This window comes from Lucilia sericata, unplaced genomic scaffold (assembly GCF_015586225.1).
Source record: "Lucilia sericata isolate MDLA Ls3-8-SP2 unplaced genomic scaffold, ASM1558622v1 Contig000207F_arrow, whole genome shotgun sequence".
Taxonomy (NCBI): domain Eukaryota; kingdom Metazoa; phylum Arthropoda; class Insecta; order Diptera; family Calliphoridae; genus Lucilia; species Lucilia sericata.
Window position 1 is genome coordinate 297,369 of NW_023994235.1, and position 20,132 is coordinate 317,500.

The following is a 20,132-nucleotide window of genomic DNA, read 5'->3' on the forward strand; positions in this document are numbered from 1 at the left end:
AAAATTATTTTCAAATAACAAGATTTACCAATTAATTTTAAAATAATAAAAAATATACAGTGGCAAACTAAATAATTGGCACAGTAAGCACTTTAAACTTAGCGATGACTTTTTAATTATATTGAAAATCAATCTAAAATGCAAACAAATTAAAATTTTCTTTGTTTACAAAATGTGCGTGTGTGTGATCTTTTAAGTTAACAGCTAATGAAAATAAGTTATACACGTTAAGTATTTTTTTAATTCTCTTTAATTTTAATAATAAGGATAAAACTTTTATAAACCTTTTATATACTACACAAATTTATTATTTATTATTAATTTGTTTTATTATTTTATTTTTGTTTTTTTATTTTTGACAATGATTTAATTTTTGTTTTACGCTTTATTTATAAGATTTTAATGATAAATTTCAAAATACATATTTCTGTGTATATATATTTTTGTTTGTTTGTTTTTGTATGCTTTTTTTAAAATTTATATAATAAAATTTTTAAATTTTTTTTCTTTTTTGTAATAATTTAACAGAGAGTGAGCTTAAGTTTTAAGGGTAATACAAAAAATGAGTAAAAAAAAAACGTTGTGGAGTTTTCATTTAAATTTTTTGTTTTTATTTTAGTATACAAACGTGTTATTTTAGCTTTTAAACAGAGGGAGAGAGAGAGAGAGAGGTAGAGCGTAGTTTAGTTAAAAAAAATAAACTTAAAAGATTAAAAATCTAGTTAGTAGATATAAATAACCAAAAAAAAAAAATTAACACTGGCGCTGATTGTTTTTAATATATATTTTTGAAAATCCAAGGATTTGTTTGTTTTTAACTTAATGATTTTAAATCAAAAGAGACCGGTATGAGGGTATTTACTTTATATTATAAAGAGGTGGGTGGGGGTGGTAGGGTTTTCTTTTAAAGGAAAACTTAATAAAATTTTCTTTAAGAAAGAAGTCTTGTTGTGTTGTTAGAAGGGGGCTTACAAAATTGTGGCTTTTTTCTATATAAATGTTTGTAGAGTAAATAGTAAAACAAATAATAAAGCTTAATTTAATTAAATTAATAATAAATTTTTAACATAATTAAAGACAATCTGTGTTAAATTAAAAATATATTAATAAGTATAAGTTTTAAAAAATAGTTTTTTTATTTAAAGTTTACTATTAAAACAAAAAAGATGTTTCAATAAAATTCTTTGAATTTTATTTTCAATTTGTTTTTGTTTTTTTTTTTTTTTTTCTACTAAATTTTGGAATATCGTTTTTTTGGCGAATTCGTTTTTTTTAATTATTTCGTTTCTTTAGTACTTGTTTGAGGTCCAATGTTTGTGTTTTATATTTTTTTTAGGAAAAAAATCATAAGTCGTTGCGACATTGATAAACTTAAAAAACTATGTATTAATTAATAATATAATTTAAAATAATAAACATTTCTAATTAATTATTAAACTAACGCCATTTAAATATGTTATTAATTAATATGTTTGCAGTAGGTACTACTCCCAAAAAAAGCTCACTCTCTTCTTTGTAGATTTTCCTTTTTCTCTCATTCGTTTAATGTGTGAAAACCAATTAAACATGCTGCTGTTTTCAAATGTTAGTTTTTTTATTTATAAATTAATATATTGTTTTGTGTTGTATTTATATTTATAAAAAAATTTTTGTTTCAATTTTACAATTTTTTTTTGTTCAATTTAATTTAAATTTTATAAATATTCATACCATCATCTTCAGCATTAAAGTTTATTCCAATAAATGCAACTCGACCACTTCCACAACAACAAAAAAAATTATAGTTTTGTTAAAAACAAAACTTTTTTTACTCCCCTCTCTCTCTCTCTTTCTCATTTCTTCGGGTTTGCTTCTCTAGCTCTCTTCGTTATTACTTAAAAAAATTGTATACTTTTTTTTAAATTTTTGTAAAGCGCCTTTTTTATTACATTTCTTTTTTTTGTTTAGTAGTTCTTTTTCAAACAATTTCCTTTTCTAAATTAGTTTCTTCAGTATTGTGTGTAATGGGGGGATATATTTCTTTCTTATTTCTTTAAATTTTCATTTCATTTTTATTTCCAAATATAAATTATTACTTATTATCTTTTCATTTTGTTTTTTGTTTTCTCTCTATAACTATTTTATGCTAACATCTTTAAAATGTTTATTTTTCTTTTAATTTTATAATTTATCTTCTTTCTTGATTTGTTTGTTTGTGTTTTTTTTTTTCTTCTTTAATATATAAATGATTCTTCATGTGCCGCCTTTTTTTAACCCATAATTTTATCTTTAGAATTATTTCTATCCAGTTGTATTGAACAGTTGTTTTGCTGTGTATAAAGTATTTTCTTTTTAGTAATATATTTATGCTAAAATTTAATTATTTATATCCTTTTAAGATTTTTTGTTCTCTTCTTATTAAGAGCTTGTTGGTGATTTCATCTATATATAATTTGCATTTTTTGTTTGTTTGTTTAATTTTAAATTTTTCGTAGATGGGAGCGAAGGACGTCAGCAGTTTAAAAAAAAATACTTTTGATGCACAAAATGTACTTTTTTAAGGTTTGTTATAAAAATTCCTTTTGATGTTTTTTTTTTTCTTTTTGTTTAATGAATTTTTTTGAACTTATCTCATGTAGTAGATACCAACACAAAAGATTATTGACCTATAAAAGAAAATTGATAAAAACAAAAATACAATCAATTAGATCAATTAAAATACAATTAAATTAAAACTCTAACAATATTTTTATGAATCCTTATTATTTGGAGGTCATTTTTACAGTTTTCGAACTTAAATTCGAAATTTTGAACATGTCTTAAAAAACGTTTATTCTGTAGCTACTTTGAAAATACCTAAAAAATACATGAAAATTTGAAAATTATTTTCAAAATTTTAAAGTTCGAAATTGGAAAATGTATGAAAAATTTGCCTCAAATTCAACAAAAGATAGTTTTTTATTAAGCTTCATGATTTAGAGATTATTTTAACAAATTTCAAAATTTTTCGAACATAAGTTCGAATTTTCGAACATGCTTTCAATAGTTAATAACTACATAGAAAAATACTTTAAAATTAACAAAATTTTTTAAATTAATTTTTAAGTTCGAAATTCGATAATGTTCGATTTTCTATTTGTTTATAAATTCTTATTATTCGAGATAATTTTAACGTTTTAAAAATTTTTCGAACAATATTTTTAAGTTTGAAATGGGATAATTAAGGTTCGATTTTGACCACAAATAAAACTAAAATTGATTGTTAATAAATTCTCATGATTTCGAGATAATTTAACCGCTTTAAAAATTTTTCGAACATATGTTCGAATTTTTGAACATTTCTTAAAAAGCTTATATTTTACAATTACTTATTAAAATTCACTAAATTTTTTAATTTAATTTCAATATTTTTAAGTTCGAAATGGGATAATGTTCGATTTTGACAACAAATAAAACTAAAATTATTTGAATCCTCATCGAGAGATAATTTTAACCGCTTTAAAAAATTTTCGAACTAAAGTTCGAAATTTCGAACATGTCTTAAAAAGCTTATACTCTTTAACTACTTTGAAAATGCTTAAAAAATCCATGAAAATTTGTAAATTATTTTCAAAATTTTAAAGTTCGAAATAGAAAAAAGTATGAAAAAATGTATGCCTCAAATTCGACAAATACATATATTTTATGAATCCTCATGATTTAGATTATTTGAACAAATTTCAAAATTTTTCAAAATTAAATTCGAATTTTCGAACATGTCTTAATTAAATGTCTGTAATTACGTTGAAAGTACTTTAAAATTCAAGAACATTTTTAAATTATTTGCAATATTTTGAAGTTCGAAATTGTAAAATATATGAAATTTTCCTCAAATTAAACAAAAATTATTTGGATTCATAATCCTTATGATTTCGAGACAACTTTTACAGCTTTCAAAATTTTTCGAATTTAGTTCGAATTTTCAAACATTCTTAAAAAGCGTATATGTATGCTGTAACTACTTTGAAACTACCTAAAAAAATCGATGAACATTTTTATATTATTTTCAAAATTTTAAAGTTCGAAATTGAAAAATTTATGAAAATTTTGCGTCAAATTCAACAAAAGTATAGTTTTAATGAATCCTCAAGATTAGAGATTATTTTAATAGATTTCAAAAATTTTCGAACATAAGTTCGAATTTTCGAAAATATCTTCAAAAGCTTTTATTTTAAAACTACTTTGAAGTTACTTTAATATTCATTTCAAATTCAAAATTAGATAATGTTTATTTTATTAATCCTGAAGATTTAGAGATTATTAAAAAAAGTTTTAATTTCAAATTTTCGAAAATGTCGAATATAATTTCAAATTTTTAGTTTTTTTCTAAATTCTAATAATTGAGAGAACTAGCTTCAAATTTTCAAATGTACTTGTGTTTGACAGATGAAAATTATACATTTAAAAAAAAACTCAACTCACCTGCACCAACTGCCGCCATTTGTGGTTGATTATTAGTCTCTTGTAAACCTGATGACACCGTTTTTGATGTGGTCGCTGGTGTTGTATTATTAGCAGTATGATTTGTAGCTGAACCTGGAGTTAAAGGTTGTTGCGTTTGATTTTTCAAATTTGTAGCAGCATTATTATTGGCTGTAGGATTGTTTGTAATATTATTGGTATTGCCAACACCGCCACCATTTGAAGTGCTGCCATCACGATTATTATGCATTTTACTGCGATTGTTGCTGCGATTACGATAGTTATTGCCGCGATAGCCGCGATTATTATAACCACCGCCGTTATTATAATTGCCCATATTACGATTATTATAATAGTTGCCACGACCACGGTAACTGCAAAAAAAGCGATTAAAAAAAAAGGTAGTTTAAAGTTTAGTTTTAAAGGGTGAATGGAATGATTGTGTTACAAACTTACCCTCCACGCCTTGTAGATGAAACGCCAAATGTTTCACTATTCAATTTGCGTTCCTGACGCCAATCATAATTCTTGTTCTTTGCACGATCTTGTGCAGTTTCACAGGAGATATTATCAAAGAATGATTTGGTTTTATCATAGCCTACAGTAATCTCTTCTTCTTCAGGTTCATGCTCACCAGCTCCAGTTTCATTACCAGAATCATCTTTCTTATCAGTTTCACCATTCATCTGTGAAGTAGTGGGAGTAGGCGAAGAACACTTTAAATTTTGTATCATTTGTGTTAAAATGTTTTCATAATTATTTGTTCCATGGACACAATGCACACAACACACATACATATGCACATTATTTGTTGGGATTTTATTAATATGTTTTGGTGTAGTTAGGTGTTTTTATTTAAAATTTAAATAATAATGAAAGATGTGATAGAAATCAAAGTTTTTGCAAAGAATTCAAGACACATAAATCATAATTAAGTGGGTAGTTAGGGTGGTTGTGCAATACATATTGTGTGGAGTGGTAGTAGAAGTAGTAGTAGCAGGAGTGTATGTGGAAGAGGAGTTTTGGAGTTTAACAGTCAGCCATGCAGGGGGGATTGGATTAGATTTAATTATTTTAAATTTTAGCCAATAATTTAATTAATTTTGGGTTTTTTTTTAGCGTTGTTTTGATAATTTGTTGCAGGGTGTTTGTTGGTGATGATAGTAGTGGTGGTAGTGATATTAATAGAAATAAAAATTGGAAAAACAAAAAAGAAATATACACAGTTAGATGTTTTAATAATACAAATCATTTTTAGATAACGTTACTCTACTATATGCTATGTCTGTTATAGTTAGTTGTCTTTAAATGAATTTCTTTCTTGCAACATTTTGACTACATTCTTAAACATCAATTAGACGCAGTAGGAAATAAATATCATAATAAGGGGAAGAGAAAAGGAGAGGCGGGGGTAGGAACGGGCAACAAAGGGCAGCCGCGGGGGGAGAAAGGGAAGCGGAAAAGGACGGACGGACAGCAAAGGAGAGAAGGGGCGAGGGAAAAAAAAGCGGCAGGGGAAAAGGGGGAGCAAAGGGGAAAGAGGAGCGAGGGAGCGAGCGAGCGAGCGAGCGAGCGAGCGAGCGAGCGAGCGAGCGAGCGAGCGAGCGAGCGAGCGAGCGAGCAGCGAGCGAGCGAGCGAGCGAGCGAGAGAGCGAGCGAGCGAGCGAGCGAGCGAGCGAGCGAGCGAGCGAGCGAGCGAGCAGCGAGCGAGCGAGCGAGCGAGCGAGCGAGCGAGCGAGCGAGAGAGCGAGAGAGCGAGCGAGCGAGCGAGCGAGCGAGCGAGCGAGCGAGCGAGCGAGCGAGCGAGCGAGCGAGAGCGAGCGAGCGAGCGAGCGAGCGAGCGAGCGAGCGGGCGAGCGAGCGAGCGAGAGGGAGAGCGAGCGAGCGAGCGAGCGAGCGAGCGAGCGAGCGAGAGAGCGAGCGAGCGAGCGAGCGAGCGAGCGAGCGAGGCGAGCGAGCGAGCGAGCGAGCGAGCGAGCGAGCGAGCGAGCGAGCGAGCGAGAGAGAGGGAGAGCGAGCGAGCGAGCGAGCGAGCGAGCGAGCGAGCGAGCGAGCGAGCGAGCGACGAGCGAGCGAGCGAGCGAGAGCGAGCGAGCGAGCGAGCGAGCGAGCGAGCGAGCGAGCGAGCGAGCAGCGAGCGAGCGAGCGAGCGAGCGAGCGAGCGAGCGAGCGAGCGAGCGAGCGAGCGAGCGAGCGAGCGAGCGAGCGAGCGAGCGAGCGAGCGAGCGAGCGAGCGAGCGAGAGAGCGAGCGAGCGAGAGAGCAGCGAGCGAGCGAGCGAGCGAGCGAGCGAGAGAGACGAGCGAGCGAGCGAGCGAGCGAGGAGCGAGCGAGCGAGCGAGCGAGCGAGCGAGCGAGCGAGGAGCGAGCGAGCGAGCGAGCGAGAGAGCGAGCGAGCGAGAGCGAGCGAGCGAGCTAGCGAGCGAGCGAGCGAGCGAGCGAGCGAGCGAGAGAGCGAGCGAGCGAGCGAGCGAGCGAGCGAGCGAGCGAGACGAGCGAGCTAGCGAGCGATCGAGCGAGCGAGCGAACGAGCGACGAGCGAGACGACGATCGACGAGCTACGAGCGAGCGAGACGAGCGACGAGCGAGCGAGGGAGAGCGAGCGATCGAGCGAGCGAGCGAGCGAGCAGCGAGCGAGCGAGCGAGCGAGCGAGCGAGCGAGCGAGCGAGCGAGCGAGCGAGCGAGCGAGCGAGCGAGCGAGCGAGCGAGCGAGCGAGAGAGAGCGAGAGCGAGCGAGCGAGCGAGCGAGCGAGCGAGCGAGCGAGCGAGCGAGCGAGCGAGAGCGAGCGAGCGAGCGAGCGAGCGAGCGAGCGAGCGAGCGAGCGAGCGAGAGCGAGCGAGCGAGCGAGCGAGCGAGCGAGCGAGCGAGCGAGCGAGCGAGCGAGCGAGCGAGCGAGCGAGCGAGCGAGCGAGCGAGCGAGCGAGCGAGCGAGCGAGCGAGCGAGCGAGCGAGCGAGCGAGAGAGCGAGCGAGCGAGCGATCTATCTATCTATCTATCTATCTATCTATCTAGTATCTATCTATCTATCTATCTATCTATCTATCTATCTATCGATCTATCTATCTATCATCTATCTATCTATCTATCTATCTATCTATCTATCTATCTATCTATATCTATCTATCGTTTCAGTTCTTTCTCGCTCTTCTATACTACTCTCTCTATACTATACTCTAATAATATAACAATAATAGTTGCATCATGCTATCCTCCTAAATCTACAAATTTTAATTCGCTCTCTTTCATAATCATACTATTTTCCCTCTCTTATCTTTTTATTATTATCTTTACAGGTATCACAAAGGGACCAAAAGGAACCACATGTGCTTCTCTGCAGCTTGAATCAAAATTGTACTCCACTATTAGAAGTGTTAACTAGTTTAAGTAGTGTTAAAACATTTCAACTATAAAATGGAAATGTAAAATGATAATATGATAATATAACGTTAATAACGAAGAAGACACATTTTTGAAACTAAACTAAATAAGTAGATAGTAGATATTGAAAACAAAGGTATAAAAGTTTTTGGTGGTATCCTTTTTCTTCGTAAAATCATATGTATTTAAAAAAAAAAATCAAAATTATTTTCTCTTGTCTTTTTTTGCCCGTTTTTAGAAATAAAAAATAGATACAAATTGACAACAAATAGAACTTAACAGATGCACAAATAATATTTCTAATACAAAGAAACTCAATAAAAAAAGAAATAATGAAAACTAAAAAAGGATACCTGTTCAGATTTGGGTTCATCGCCCACCTTAAGTTTTGATAATTGAGAGCGCAGTTCTTCGAATTTAGTATTCGCTTGTTCGAAATCAAAATCTTGTTCAAATTTGATGGGATTACGTGAAGGCTTCTGCATGCCACCGGGACCATTTGCCGATCTAAAGCCCTGCTTTTGGTGATAATGCAAATAACAAAAGAGAGGAAAAAGAGAGAAAAATTGATTAGATATATACATGTCTGCCAAACTAATGGCATTACCATTAAGTTACGCACGTTGATACGTCCACCGCCGCGGCTGCGCATGTTATTGTTGTTGTTGGGCAGGTTACCACGGTGTGTATTCCAATTGTTGCGATTTTGATTGCCTCCCTGGTTATTACGATTGTAATGATTCATATTGTTATAGTTGTTCTCCATCATACGACCACCCGAACGATAGTTATCATTATTGCGCTGTTGATTGCCGCCACGTTGATTTTGATGATTTTGTCGCTTATGACCAGCATCACGCGATTGACCACCACCGCCATGGCCAGCATTATTCTGATGATTCGGATGTTGATGCTGCTGTTGTTGGTGTTGATTTTGATTTTGATTATTGTGATGATGTTGCTGTTGAAGCTGTTGCTGTTGTTGATGTGTCTGCTGTTGCTGCTGTTGATTCTGATTCACTTGTACGCCAATATCCGCAGAAGGACTTTTTCGTGAAATAAGACTTATGGGCGTCGTTGAACGTGAAGCACCAGCCAGCATGTCTATGACGGAAACTTTATTAAATTAACATTTAATAAGGAAGAAGAGAGAAAAGAATAATGTATTTGTATGTGTTTGTGTTTTTGTTTTCGAAATGTGTTTTTAATTTGTGTATTGTAATGATGTGTTTGATGAAAATAAAAAGGTTTTTATAAAATATACAATTTGTAAGAACTAAAGTGATAAACAAAAATACAAATAAATCAAAAGCAACAACAATTTATAAAAAATATATAAACTAACCGTAATTTATTGAAAGAAAATTTAAGAAAAAATTCAATATTGTTTTGCTGTCATACTGTGTAGATTTGCAGGTTTTAATAAGATTAGTTTAACAAAAATATTCCTGAAACCTGAAAATCTTAGTACTCAGGGGAACAAAGCAAATATCTCATACAAATGAAAAAATTAAACTGTAAAATAATGTACAAAAATACTTAACCAAATCAGACTTCTAAACTACTTGAAATAATGTTTTGACACAGAAGTCACAATAGACCAAGGATCTACTTTGAAACAAATTTAAATGGAATAAAAAACAAATGAAATAGTGCATTTAAACTAATAAAGTGGCTTCATATAGTCTAGTCCAGTCTATAGTCTAGTCTATAGTCTAGTCTATAGTCTAGTCTATAGTCTAGTCTATAGTCTAGTCTATAGTCTAGTCTATAGTCTAGTCTATAGTCTAGTCTATAGTCTAGTCTATAGTCTAGTCTATTCGTCTAGTCTATAGTCTAGTCTATAGTTCTAGTCTATAGTCTAGTCTATAGTCTAGTCTATAGTCTAGTCTATAGTCTAGTCTATAGTCTAGGTCTATAGTCTAGTCTATAGTCTAGTCTATAGTCTAGTCTATAGTCTATAGTCTAGTCTATAGTCTAGTCTATAGTCTAGTCTATAGTCTAGTCTATAGTCTCGTCTATAGTCTAGTATAGTCTAGTCTATCGTCTAGTCTATAGTCTAGTCTATAGTCTAGTCTATAGTCTAGTCTATAGTCTAGTCTATAGTCTAGTCTATAGTCTAGTCTAGTCTAGTCTAGTCTAGTCTATAGTCTAGTCTATAGTCTAGTCTATAGTCTAGTCTATAGTCTAGTCTATAGTCTAGTCTATAGTCTAGTCTATAGTCTAGTCTATTAGTCTAGTTCTAAGTCTAGTCTATAGTCTAGTCTATAGTCTAGTCTATAGTCTAGTCTATGTCTAGTCTATAGTCTAGTCTATAGTCTAGTCTATAGTCTAGTCTATAGTCTAGTCTATAGTTAGTCTATAGTCAGTCTATAGTCTAGTCTATAGTCTAGTCTATAGTCTAGTCTATAGTCTAGTCTATAGTCTAGTCTATAGTCTAGTCTCGTATTCTAGTCTATAGTCTAGTCTATAGTCTAGTCTATAGTCTAGTCTATAGTCTAGTCTATAGTCTAGTCTATAGAGTCTATAGTCTAGTCTATAGTCTAGTCTATAGTCTAGTCTATAGTCTAGTCTATAGTCTAGTCTATAGTCTAGTCTATAGTCTAGTCTATAGTCTAGTCTATAGTCTAGTCTATAGTCTAGTCTATAGTCTAGTCTACAGTATAGTATATAGTCTAGTCTAGTCTATAGTCTAGTCTATAGTGTTGTCTACAGTATAGACTAGACTAGACTATAGACAAGACTATAGACTATACTATAGTCTAGTCTATAGTCTAGTCTATAGTCTAGTCTATAGTCTAGTCTATAGTCTAGTCTATAGTCTAGTCTATAGTCTAGTCTATAGTCTAGTCTATAGTCTAGTCTATAGTCTAGTCTATAGTCTAGTCTATAGTCTAGTCTATAGTCTAGTCTATAGTCTAGTCTATAGTCTAGTCTATAGTCTCTATAGTCTAGTCTATAGTCTAGTCTATAGTCTAGTCTATAGTCTAGTCTATAGTCTAGTCTATAGTCTAGTCTATAGTCTAGTCTATAGTCTAGTCTATAGTCTAGTCTATAGTCTAGTCTATAGTCTAGTCTATAGTCTAGTCTATAGTCTAGTCTATAGTCTAGTCTATAGTCTAGTCTATAGTCTAGTCTATAGTCTAGTCTATAGACAAGTCTATAGTCTAGTCTATAGTCTAGTCTATAGTCTAGTCTATAGTCTAGTCTATAGTCTAGTCTATAGTCTAGTCTATAGTCTAGTCTATAGTCTAGTCTATAGTCTAGTCTATAGTCTAGTCTATAGTCTAGTCTATAGTCTAGTCTATAGTCTAGTCTATAGTCTAGTCTATAGTCTAGTCTATAGTCTAGTCTATAGTCTAGTCTATAGTCTAGTCTATAGTCTAGTCTATAGTCTAGTCTATAGTCTAGTCTATAGTCTAGTCTATAGTCTAGTCTATAGTCTAGTCTAGTCTAGTCTAGTCTAGTCTAGTTTCTAGTCTATAGTCTTAGTCTACAGTATAGTATATAGTCTAGTCTATAGTCTAGTCTATAGTGTTGTCTACAGTATAGTATATAGTCTAGTCTACGGTATAGTCTATAGTCTAGTCTATATATAGACTGAATTTAAAACCTAGTTTTCAGCTTATTTAAGTAGATCTCAAAGAAATGATCTGCGTTGAAACAATGTTTTCTGATTTTAAAACGAAAAACAACAAAAAATTAAACAATTAAAAAAGAAGAAACCAAATTTAGGGAAAACAAAAAACAATTGGTGTAATATGATTTTCAGTTTTTTTTTTTTTCTTATAAGAAAAGTTTACCCTCACACCTTGGTCTTTGTGATCATTTAGTGCCGTTGCATTAGTTAGGGATAATTTTTTATTTGTGGATGTTGTAGCAGCAGCAGAAACTGCTGTCGATGTATTATTACCAACAACACCACCAACTCCACCAATACCTAAGCCTATGTTACTAAGAAGACCACCTGAACCACCAATACCAAGGCCAATGCCCAAGAGACCAACGTTGTTAATGGCATTATTATTATGATTGTTGTTGTTGCTACTGTTATTAGTATTAGTATTGGAGTTTGTATTACTATTACTATTATGAGGAGCACTACTACTGTTGTTAAGATTGGAGCCAATACTATCGACGGTGGTTAGTAAGGAGGATGTACCCAAATTATTAGTATCCGTAGTATTACAGCCTGTACGAAGAAATAAAGAACGAAAGAGATAAGACAACGTTGAGAGAATTAAACAAGATCATCATTCATAGTAGAATTCAATATAATACATCATTTACAGCTGTTAAGCAATCCCTATAGTATCCCAAATATTATTTCTATTATAGTGTTTCTGCTGGGTGGTAGTAATAAAAATCGCCCTAAATCCATTTTTATTTGGCAGGTTGTGTTTTTATTTATACCACCACCCAGGTTTTATACTTACTTGGTTGTTTTTGTTGTGTTTGTGGCTGTTGCCCCTGTGGGGGTTTTTGTTGTGGTGGCACAGGTTGTTGATTACCACCCATCATAAATGGTCCTGGAGCACCAGCTCCAGGTGCTAAAGATGGTACAGCACCAGTTCCACCGGTACCTCCGATAGCTCCTAAACCACTCATAGTACCAAAGGGATTACCATATGTACCGGTTGTTCCCATTGGCGGTACTTGTTGAGGATTCATGCTTGGCATTGAAAAATGTGGCATCACGTGTTGTCCATTGGGCAATTGTACTTGCATAATAGCCGGATCATTGGGATGTGGTAGACTATTGTTGATGACGCGTATATCCTTAATATCGGAACCACGGAACAGAATATAATCATAGATTTGGCTTTGAGGTGCAATTTGAAATTGTGTTTCACGATCTTCGGTACCAAAGGAACGTACTAGAAGTGGATAATAAAAGAAATTGTGTTTGGATTAGATTTGTAATATAAAAGAAAATTATTGTATTAAAAACAGCAACAAATTTCAAATTTACAAAAATATTTTTAAAAGCCCTCATAATAATAATTTATCAAAGGTTTATAATTTCACTCAGCACTCTTTCAATTTATCATAAACAAGATGTCGATTCAGCACTTTTTACATCAAACATATTAACTACATTTTTATATTTTATGCTAAGCAGTCCATAGACGAGTCGATTGACTTGTCAATTGTCAGTTGACTATTCAATAAACTAGTATATGGACTAGTCCACATACTACTCAGTAGTCTAGTCCATTGAGTACTCCACAGAACTCAACTAGAACTTGAACTGAACTAGAACTAAACTAAACAGAACTGAACTAGAACTGAACTAGAACTAAACTAAACAGAACTGAACTAGAACTGAACTAGAACTGAACTAGAACTGAACTAGAACTGAACTAGAACTGAACTAGAACTGAACTAGAACTGAACTAGAACTGAACTAGAACTGAACTAGAACTGAACTAGAACTGAACTAGAACTGAACTAGAACTGAACTAGAACTGAACTAGAACTGAAATGAAAACTAGAACTGAACTAGAACTGAACTAGAACTGAACTAGAAACTGAACTAGAACTGAACTAGAACTGAACTAGAACTGAACTAGAACTGAACTAGAACTGAACTAGAACTGAACTAGAACTGAACCAGAAACTGAACTAGAACTGAACTAGAACTGAACTAGAACTGAACTAGAACTGTACTAGAACTGAACTAGAACTGAACTAGAAACTGAATTAGAACTGTACTAAAATTGAACAAGAACTAGAACTGATCTCAAACTGAACAAATGTTGAACTGAAGAAAATTTCCGATAATAATTTTTATATTCTTTTTACAGAAAATTTCGGTTTTATTTCGGAAAAATATTCTTTTTGTAAATATGTTAATAAATTATCTATTTATAAAAGATTTCGATTTGTCACTAAAAACTGACTTTATTTCAGTTCATAAAGTACTCCGTAGACTATAGAATTGTAAATAACAGGATATTAAATAAACTACCCTATAGTCAATAGAGGAGTCAATACAGGAGTCCATAGAGTATTCCATAAACTAGTTAACAGAACAATGTAAAGAAATCCATAGAATAATCTGTAAACTACTCCTTAATATAACCAATAAACAAGTCCACAAACTTGCTTACAGACGGAATACATAGACTGATCGATAGTTTATAGAGTTTTGCATAGACTAGTTAACAGCCCAATGACTTTTAATAGACTAACATATACGTACATAGGTAAACAATAAGCTATTCCTTAAACTATTCAATCAACAAGAATATAGACTAGTACATAGATTTGCCAACAGACTATTCCATAGAATACCTAGTCTATAAAATACTATATAGACTAGCCAATGTACGAATTAAGGATTCTTTACATTTTCTAATGATAATGACAACCAACCACAAATTTTTGGTCACAAGTCCAGTTTTCATTGATTTTGTGCAGAATTTTTTAAGAGCATTTGCAATTTCATGCATTTTCTTCAATTTAAAGCAAATCTATTGAAAAATTGGACTTCTATTGTTTGTCTCTCTACACTAGAGGTGATAAAATTTTAAAGTCCAAACTTTAACTGAACATTCTTTAGATCCAGGTTGTTGCCTGTCTGCCATGAAAATTCTCGCGATACATATTTGCGCTGCATATGCTGACTGAGCTTATTCCTACAGCTCCTCTTCTTCCTTGGTCATATCTTCATGCAACTTTAAAAAATACATACAGGTACATATTACTTCATATGTATGAAAATCAAAATATCTATTGAATTCCTTGGGATGGCACAAATTTCTCGTAAGGTGCTTAAAGAAAAATACTAGAGAACCCCTGTATTTTACCATAAAAATTATTAAATTTATCAATAATTTAACCATTGTTATGGTTAATTCACGAATAAGTTTATTTATTTTTTTTTTTATTATTATGAAACCCCAATATTTTTTATCTTTGGTTAAGACTTAAAAAAAATCGAAACACAGATAAATATACTATTTTAAATTATGGAAGTAAGGAATATATGGAGATAATAAACGGCCTAATACATTTTTGTTCCTTTATAAAAATTAAAATACATAATAAGTAAAATGTATAAACAATATATAAAAATAATATATAATAAAAATATAAAATTGTATTACAAGGAAAAGAAAAAGAAATTACAAAAAACCGTTATACATAATTATAACGGATTAAAGGTTACCCTGTCTGCTTGCCTGCCAACATGTGAACAAAAGTAAACAAACAAATATGCAAGTAAAACGAAAAGGAAAAAAAATTAACAGAACAGCAACAGAAAGAAATAAAATCTTATTAGAATTAAGGAAAAGTAAAATAAAAGAAATTTATAATGGCAAACAAACAAATATACATACAAAAAGAAAAACAAAAATACATACATATTTATCTACATACATAGACGTATATTTATGTACATATGTAATTGTACTCGCAATAAAGGTGATAAGTTAGAAAAAAGGGGGCAGTAAAAAAAAAAACAAAAAAAATGTATATAAAAAGTATGACGGTGTAAAAGAGCCGACGATGCCAGCTTGACAAAGAAAGACCAAACAGAAAATATGTAAAAATAAGAAAAAATACAATTTTACCGTTTGATAACGGCATTTCTATAAAGTCCTATGTACATATGTTCCTACATGTACATAAGTATATTATTTTCTTACAAATATTAATTTTAACTTAATTTCCAATACTTACCACTCGATAAAGCAATTGTACATTCTTGAGGATCCACTGTATAAAGACGTCCCTCATAACGAATATCAGCCTTAGATATAAGGCTGATTTTCGAACCCAGCTCCGGCATACCGCCACTCATTTTGTTTTTTAGTGGCTATTTTCAATTTGCGCAATAAAAAAATTCAACTATAATTTTGAACAATGGGAACTAACGAAAATTAAGAAAAAAAAATAAGACAAATTTGTGTGTACAACAACAAAGCAGTCTTTTTTTGCGGTGTGTTTTTACTTCAGATACACGTTTACACTTTTTTCAAAGTTTTTCCCGTCCAACTTTATAAATTTCAACACTTGCAATATTTCTTTTTAGAATTTTTCTCAATTTAAATTAAGTAAAATAAAACCAGCAAACGAAAAATAAAGTTGGCCTTTATATTTGTCTATATATTTGCTCAGTCACTATCTTTCACTGGCTTTCGCAAAAAAAAACGACTCGGCCGCAAGATGGCTTTTATACTGTAATCACTTTCTCACACTTTCTATTGTTTTTCAGCGGCTAAATCCAACAGAATTCTTTAGACAAAAGTTTATAACTTTTTAATAACACAATTCTTTATATAGTCTTATTTTCTATAGGCCGTAATTGCGTTAATTTTCCTAAAGGAAAAATTTAACTTTCCACTTTTTTGCTGCCTTTTTCAACGACAGTTGTTCGTTCGCCTTGCTTGCCTACTTGCCTCGTCAAAAGTGGAAGAAACAGTGTTACATTTTAATACGCAATATGGCGACATTTGCCATAGTTTAAAGTAGAAAAGAGACAGCTATTGTGTAGCCGGGTATAAAACGTAACATAATTGAACACATACAGCTAGCTGGTAACATATTTATATATATGTGTTCTCGTTTCTAAGTTGTCAGCACTGTAATGAAAATATTATTTTTGTTGTTTTTCTTTGTGCTCTTGTTCGTTATGCAAAAACTTTAAACAGAGTGAGATAACTATGACATTCAATTGATAAACTAGTGTGAGGAACAAGTGCAGTTATAGGAATTTTTGCAATACAAAACAATAATGTAGATAAAAAGATGGCCGTGTTTTTTAGAATGGCGCGCAATTTGAATGTTTATTTTCATACAAACACTTTTGTTGGAAAATGTTTAAAGTTTTATAGATAATTATTATTGACTATTGATGTTTGTTGAAATAGATATAAAAAATTATATTGATAGCCAAGAAGAATTTGAAATCTTATTAACAGGATGAAAGATTACTATGAAAATTTGCTTGTAATGTAAATTCATAGCTATCAGCTTTTTGATAGGTTAATAACAGTAACTTCATTCCATAAAAGTACTGCTAATATATTTATGCCCGTTAAATAGGATATTTGAAATCATACTTTTAGATATACATATATATGTACATATATAGGGGTTTTCAGATAATTGTTTTCGAAAAACCAGTGAGCAGTCGGACATTCAGAAGGTGAAAGATTTAAAAATATTAAAACTTCTAAAAATGTATAAAGAAGAAAACCAGAAAAACAAAAAGAATGATTTTAATTACTAGAAATATTCTTAACCATGTTTTATTTAAAAATTTTGTACATAAATAAAGTGTTTAAAAAATCATTTTGTTAAAATAATACATATGCGTAGTAGAATTTAAAAAAAAAAATCTTACAAAAATTAATAAATTACCAAAAGAAAATAACATGTAACATACTAATACATGCAACATGAAAAAAGATAAACAAAATTTAATGTTTTTTGCTCTCATTCAGTGGTGGTAGCCATTGAATCCAATGTCACAGAAGTGGCAATAGATGAAATAGTATCTATTGATTCGTTGTGTTGTTGCCTAAAGGTTTGCAGGGCATCAAGATGATAGATCTCTTGAAGTCCAGTATTTTTTTGTATGGCCAGCATGAAGGCATTAAATTTGCCGCTTTCGTTGAGTAATGTAGGCATATAGAAGGGTATATAGGAACGTTTCAATTGTGGACCACCACTGTTTGTATCATCTACATCAGCATCCAAGTCTTTTTGGGCGGCAGCACCACCGGCTGCAGTCAACATTTCATTGGTGTAAGAACGATGTAAACGTATAATTTGTACAGATTGGAAATGGGCCACATAAAGAAATGGGGCACGATACATAAAACCACAGGGAGTATATTCCCAATTAAGGTCGTAGGGTCGTGACCGACAACCATATTCATCCACAAACACCCCACATTCCATGAAACACAAAAGCAGTTCTTGTTTCGATATACGCAACGCTATCACCGGTTGACAATTTTGTGTATGCGATAGCGATTGATCGGCAACATCCACGAATTCTTCAGCTCCATAGGTCGAAAGATCGATTTCAAAAAATTTATCTGAAGCTACAATGGCCGTGTGACGTGTATAGAATATAGAAGATACAGGAGTAGCAGTATCCAATGCACGAACCGGTTTAAATTTCTGCTGTTTAACATCGTACTTGAGAATAACAATACGTGTAGAGGTGGAGGCAATGGCCACGGTGTCTAAAGGCTGTTCACTTTCTTGTGATATTTGTACAAGTTTCCATTTTTCAGTAGAAGTTCTATTGGCAAACGGAAGATCCAAAACTGAAGCCTCTAAAGCTGGTCTTAAACAAGCACTTGCTTGGCTGCGTGATTGTAAGTGTCTTAGATCACATTGGTACAAGGATTCCCCATTTGAACCCACCATTATAACCTTAGCCAAAGGCTGAGAAATAGCTATACAACTGACCGCATCAACACCAGCAATATGCACTAATTTTTGCTGCTCCAAATGCAAAGCATACAGACCTGTATTACAGCCAAGCAAAAGAATTTTATTTTCCTCCATCTCATAGGCACAGGCCACTTCTAGAGTGTCTTCGGTATAATTTTGTGGTACTGAAAATACCAACGATCCCTGGTACTTTTTGTTGGCAAGCGGCAAAGAATCATCACAACTTGTACCCTCATCGTTTTCATCTAATTTACCCTCATATGAAAATTTCCCAACAGATTCAGCATCCAAATCGGTTTCTAAAGGAGCTGTGGCTTCCATGCCTAAAGATTCCAAACATTCGGCCGCCGGTTCGCTAGCAAAAGCTGCCAAAATGGCACCTACATCACCACAAGCTTGTTTCACCTCACTGCGACACTTGCGATGTGCCGCATTCTTGCATTCCCGGCATTTCCAATACGCTGCTCCCGAAACAATGGGATTTTTGCAAGCTAAACAATTAACAGCTTCAATATTAGTTTCTTGTAAAGCTAATTCAAAACGATGATGAGCTTGTAAATGTTTGGCTGTACCGCCACCTTCATCGATGTCAAGGTTATTTTTCTTTGGTGATGTTGTGTTAGCTGTTGTAAGAGAAATTCTATTTTCTTCTTGTTTTTTGGGAGATTTTGTAATGGTTCGTGTTTTTTGCTCCGCCTGATTCTCTTTACTTTTCAAAGGTGATCTCATTGTAATCGAAATTTGTTTTTCTTGTAATTTATCTAATTGCTCTTGCAAAGACTTTGATTTTAGTTTTTCCCTTTTCAATTCCTCATTTAACGTGCGGTAAAGTATTGAAGATTCTACCGATGAAGGTCCCATGTTCTCCTTCTTACTAGAGTTTGAAGAATTATTACTGCCAAATAGTTTATCTGCCAAAGTTTTCTTTTTCTTTTGTGTTAAATCCTCTACCTTTAATTGTAGATAATCTATTAATTTTTTATGTTGAGCTAAGGTAGCTTCAGATTTAATATCTCTTTGTAAATAAAAGTTTTCCTTTTCCTCTTGTTGTCTCTTCAGATCTTGTAGCTCATTTTGCAATTCATTATTTTGACCATAAACATCTTTGAGATTCTGTTGCAATTGTTGGCACTCCTCTTTGGCAATAAAGAGTTCCGATAAAATACGTGCGTTTTCTTCTTTTAAAAGCAACAGCTCACGCTGATGATTATCATTGACCGCTTGTATATTTTGATTTTCATTCTGTAAGACTTCCACTTTTTCTTGTGTTATAAACAAACTTGTTGTTTGTTCCATGGCGTATTGCTGTTGGTTAGAAAACTTTCGTTGTAATTCCTCTAGATTGGAACGACATTCTTGCAGTTCGCTGGTTAATTCAGAAATTTGTGTTTCGTTGGCTTGTTTTTGCAATTGTTCTTCGGCCAATTGTTTCTTTAGCTGAGCATGCAATTCATCCTTTTTACGGGCGGCAGCATACAACTGATCGAGCTTTTCCTGTTGCGATTTATTGCATTTTTGTTCCTTTTCCAACATAGTTTCCACCTCAGTTAATTGTGTATCGGTTACGGTACAAGCGTATTTTAAACGTTCGTAATTGTCTTGTAGATTTTTCAATTGTATTTGCAATGCTGAACACTGATCGATAGTGTTTGAGTGACGATCTTTTTCCTCGTTAATGTCTTTAATAAGAGTTTTATTTTCCACATCTAGTTTATCGCATTTTTGTTGACACTGCTGCAGTTTTTGTCGGACTTCGCTTAATCTTTCCTCCAATTTTTTGCAATTTGAAATGTGTTCAATAATCTGGAGGGAAAGATAAAATATGGGAAATTTGTATTTAAAAGTATCGAGGACATGTGTCATTTTATGGTATATGGGGTCTTCAAACTGATTG

The 20,132-nt window shown here is 33.3% G+C and overlaps 2 protein-coding genes across 16 annotated transcripts in view; both read right to left on the reverse strand.

Annotated features, from left to right (window-relative positions):
• Window positions 1–1,456: 1,456 nt before the first annotated feature.
• On the reverse strand, window positions 1,457–16,259 carry LOC119602107 (protein LSM14 homolog B). Of its 15 annotated transcripts, none has more exons than XM_037953440.1 (8): window positions 16,025–16,258; window positions 15,509–15,676; window positions 12,256–12,696; window positions 8,427–8,935; window positions 8,173–8,337; window positions 4,897–5,156; window positions 4,441–4,814; window positions 1,457–2,645 (listed from the first exon to the last, which is right to left on the reverse strand). In XM_037953440.1, the coding sequence occupies exons 2-8, from the start codon at window positions 15,627–15,629 to the stop codon at window positions 2,638–2,640; spliced, it is 1,878 nt and encodes a 625-aa protein (XP_037809368.1). In that variant the 5' UTR covers window positions 15,630–15,676; window positions 16,025–16,258; the 3' UTR covers window positions 1,457–2,637. The 15 variants fall into 15 exon arrangements, with proteins under 15 accessions (XP_037809368.1, XP_037809367.1, XP_037809380.1 ...); XM_037953439.1 differs by having other exon boundaries at window positions 15,509–15,698; XM_037953452.1 differs by having other exon boundaries at window positions 8,442–8,923; window positions 15,509–16,259.
• Window positions 16,260–17,044: 785 nt separating this feature from the next.
• The window catches only part of LOC119602039 (citron rho-interacting kinase), an 8,725-nt gene continuing 5,637 nt past the window's right edge, over window positions 17,045–20,132 (reverse strand). The window contains 1 exon segment of the mRNA XM_037953365.1: window positions 17,045–20,041. Coding sequence (XP_037809293.1) covers window positions 17,267–20,041 — 2,775 coding nt within the window. The 3' untranslated portion in view covers window positions 17,045–17,266.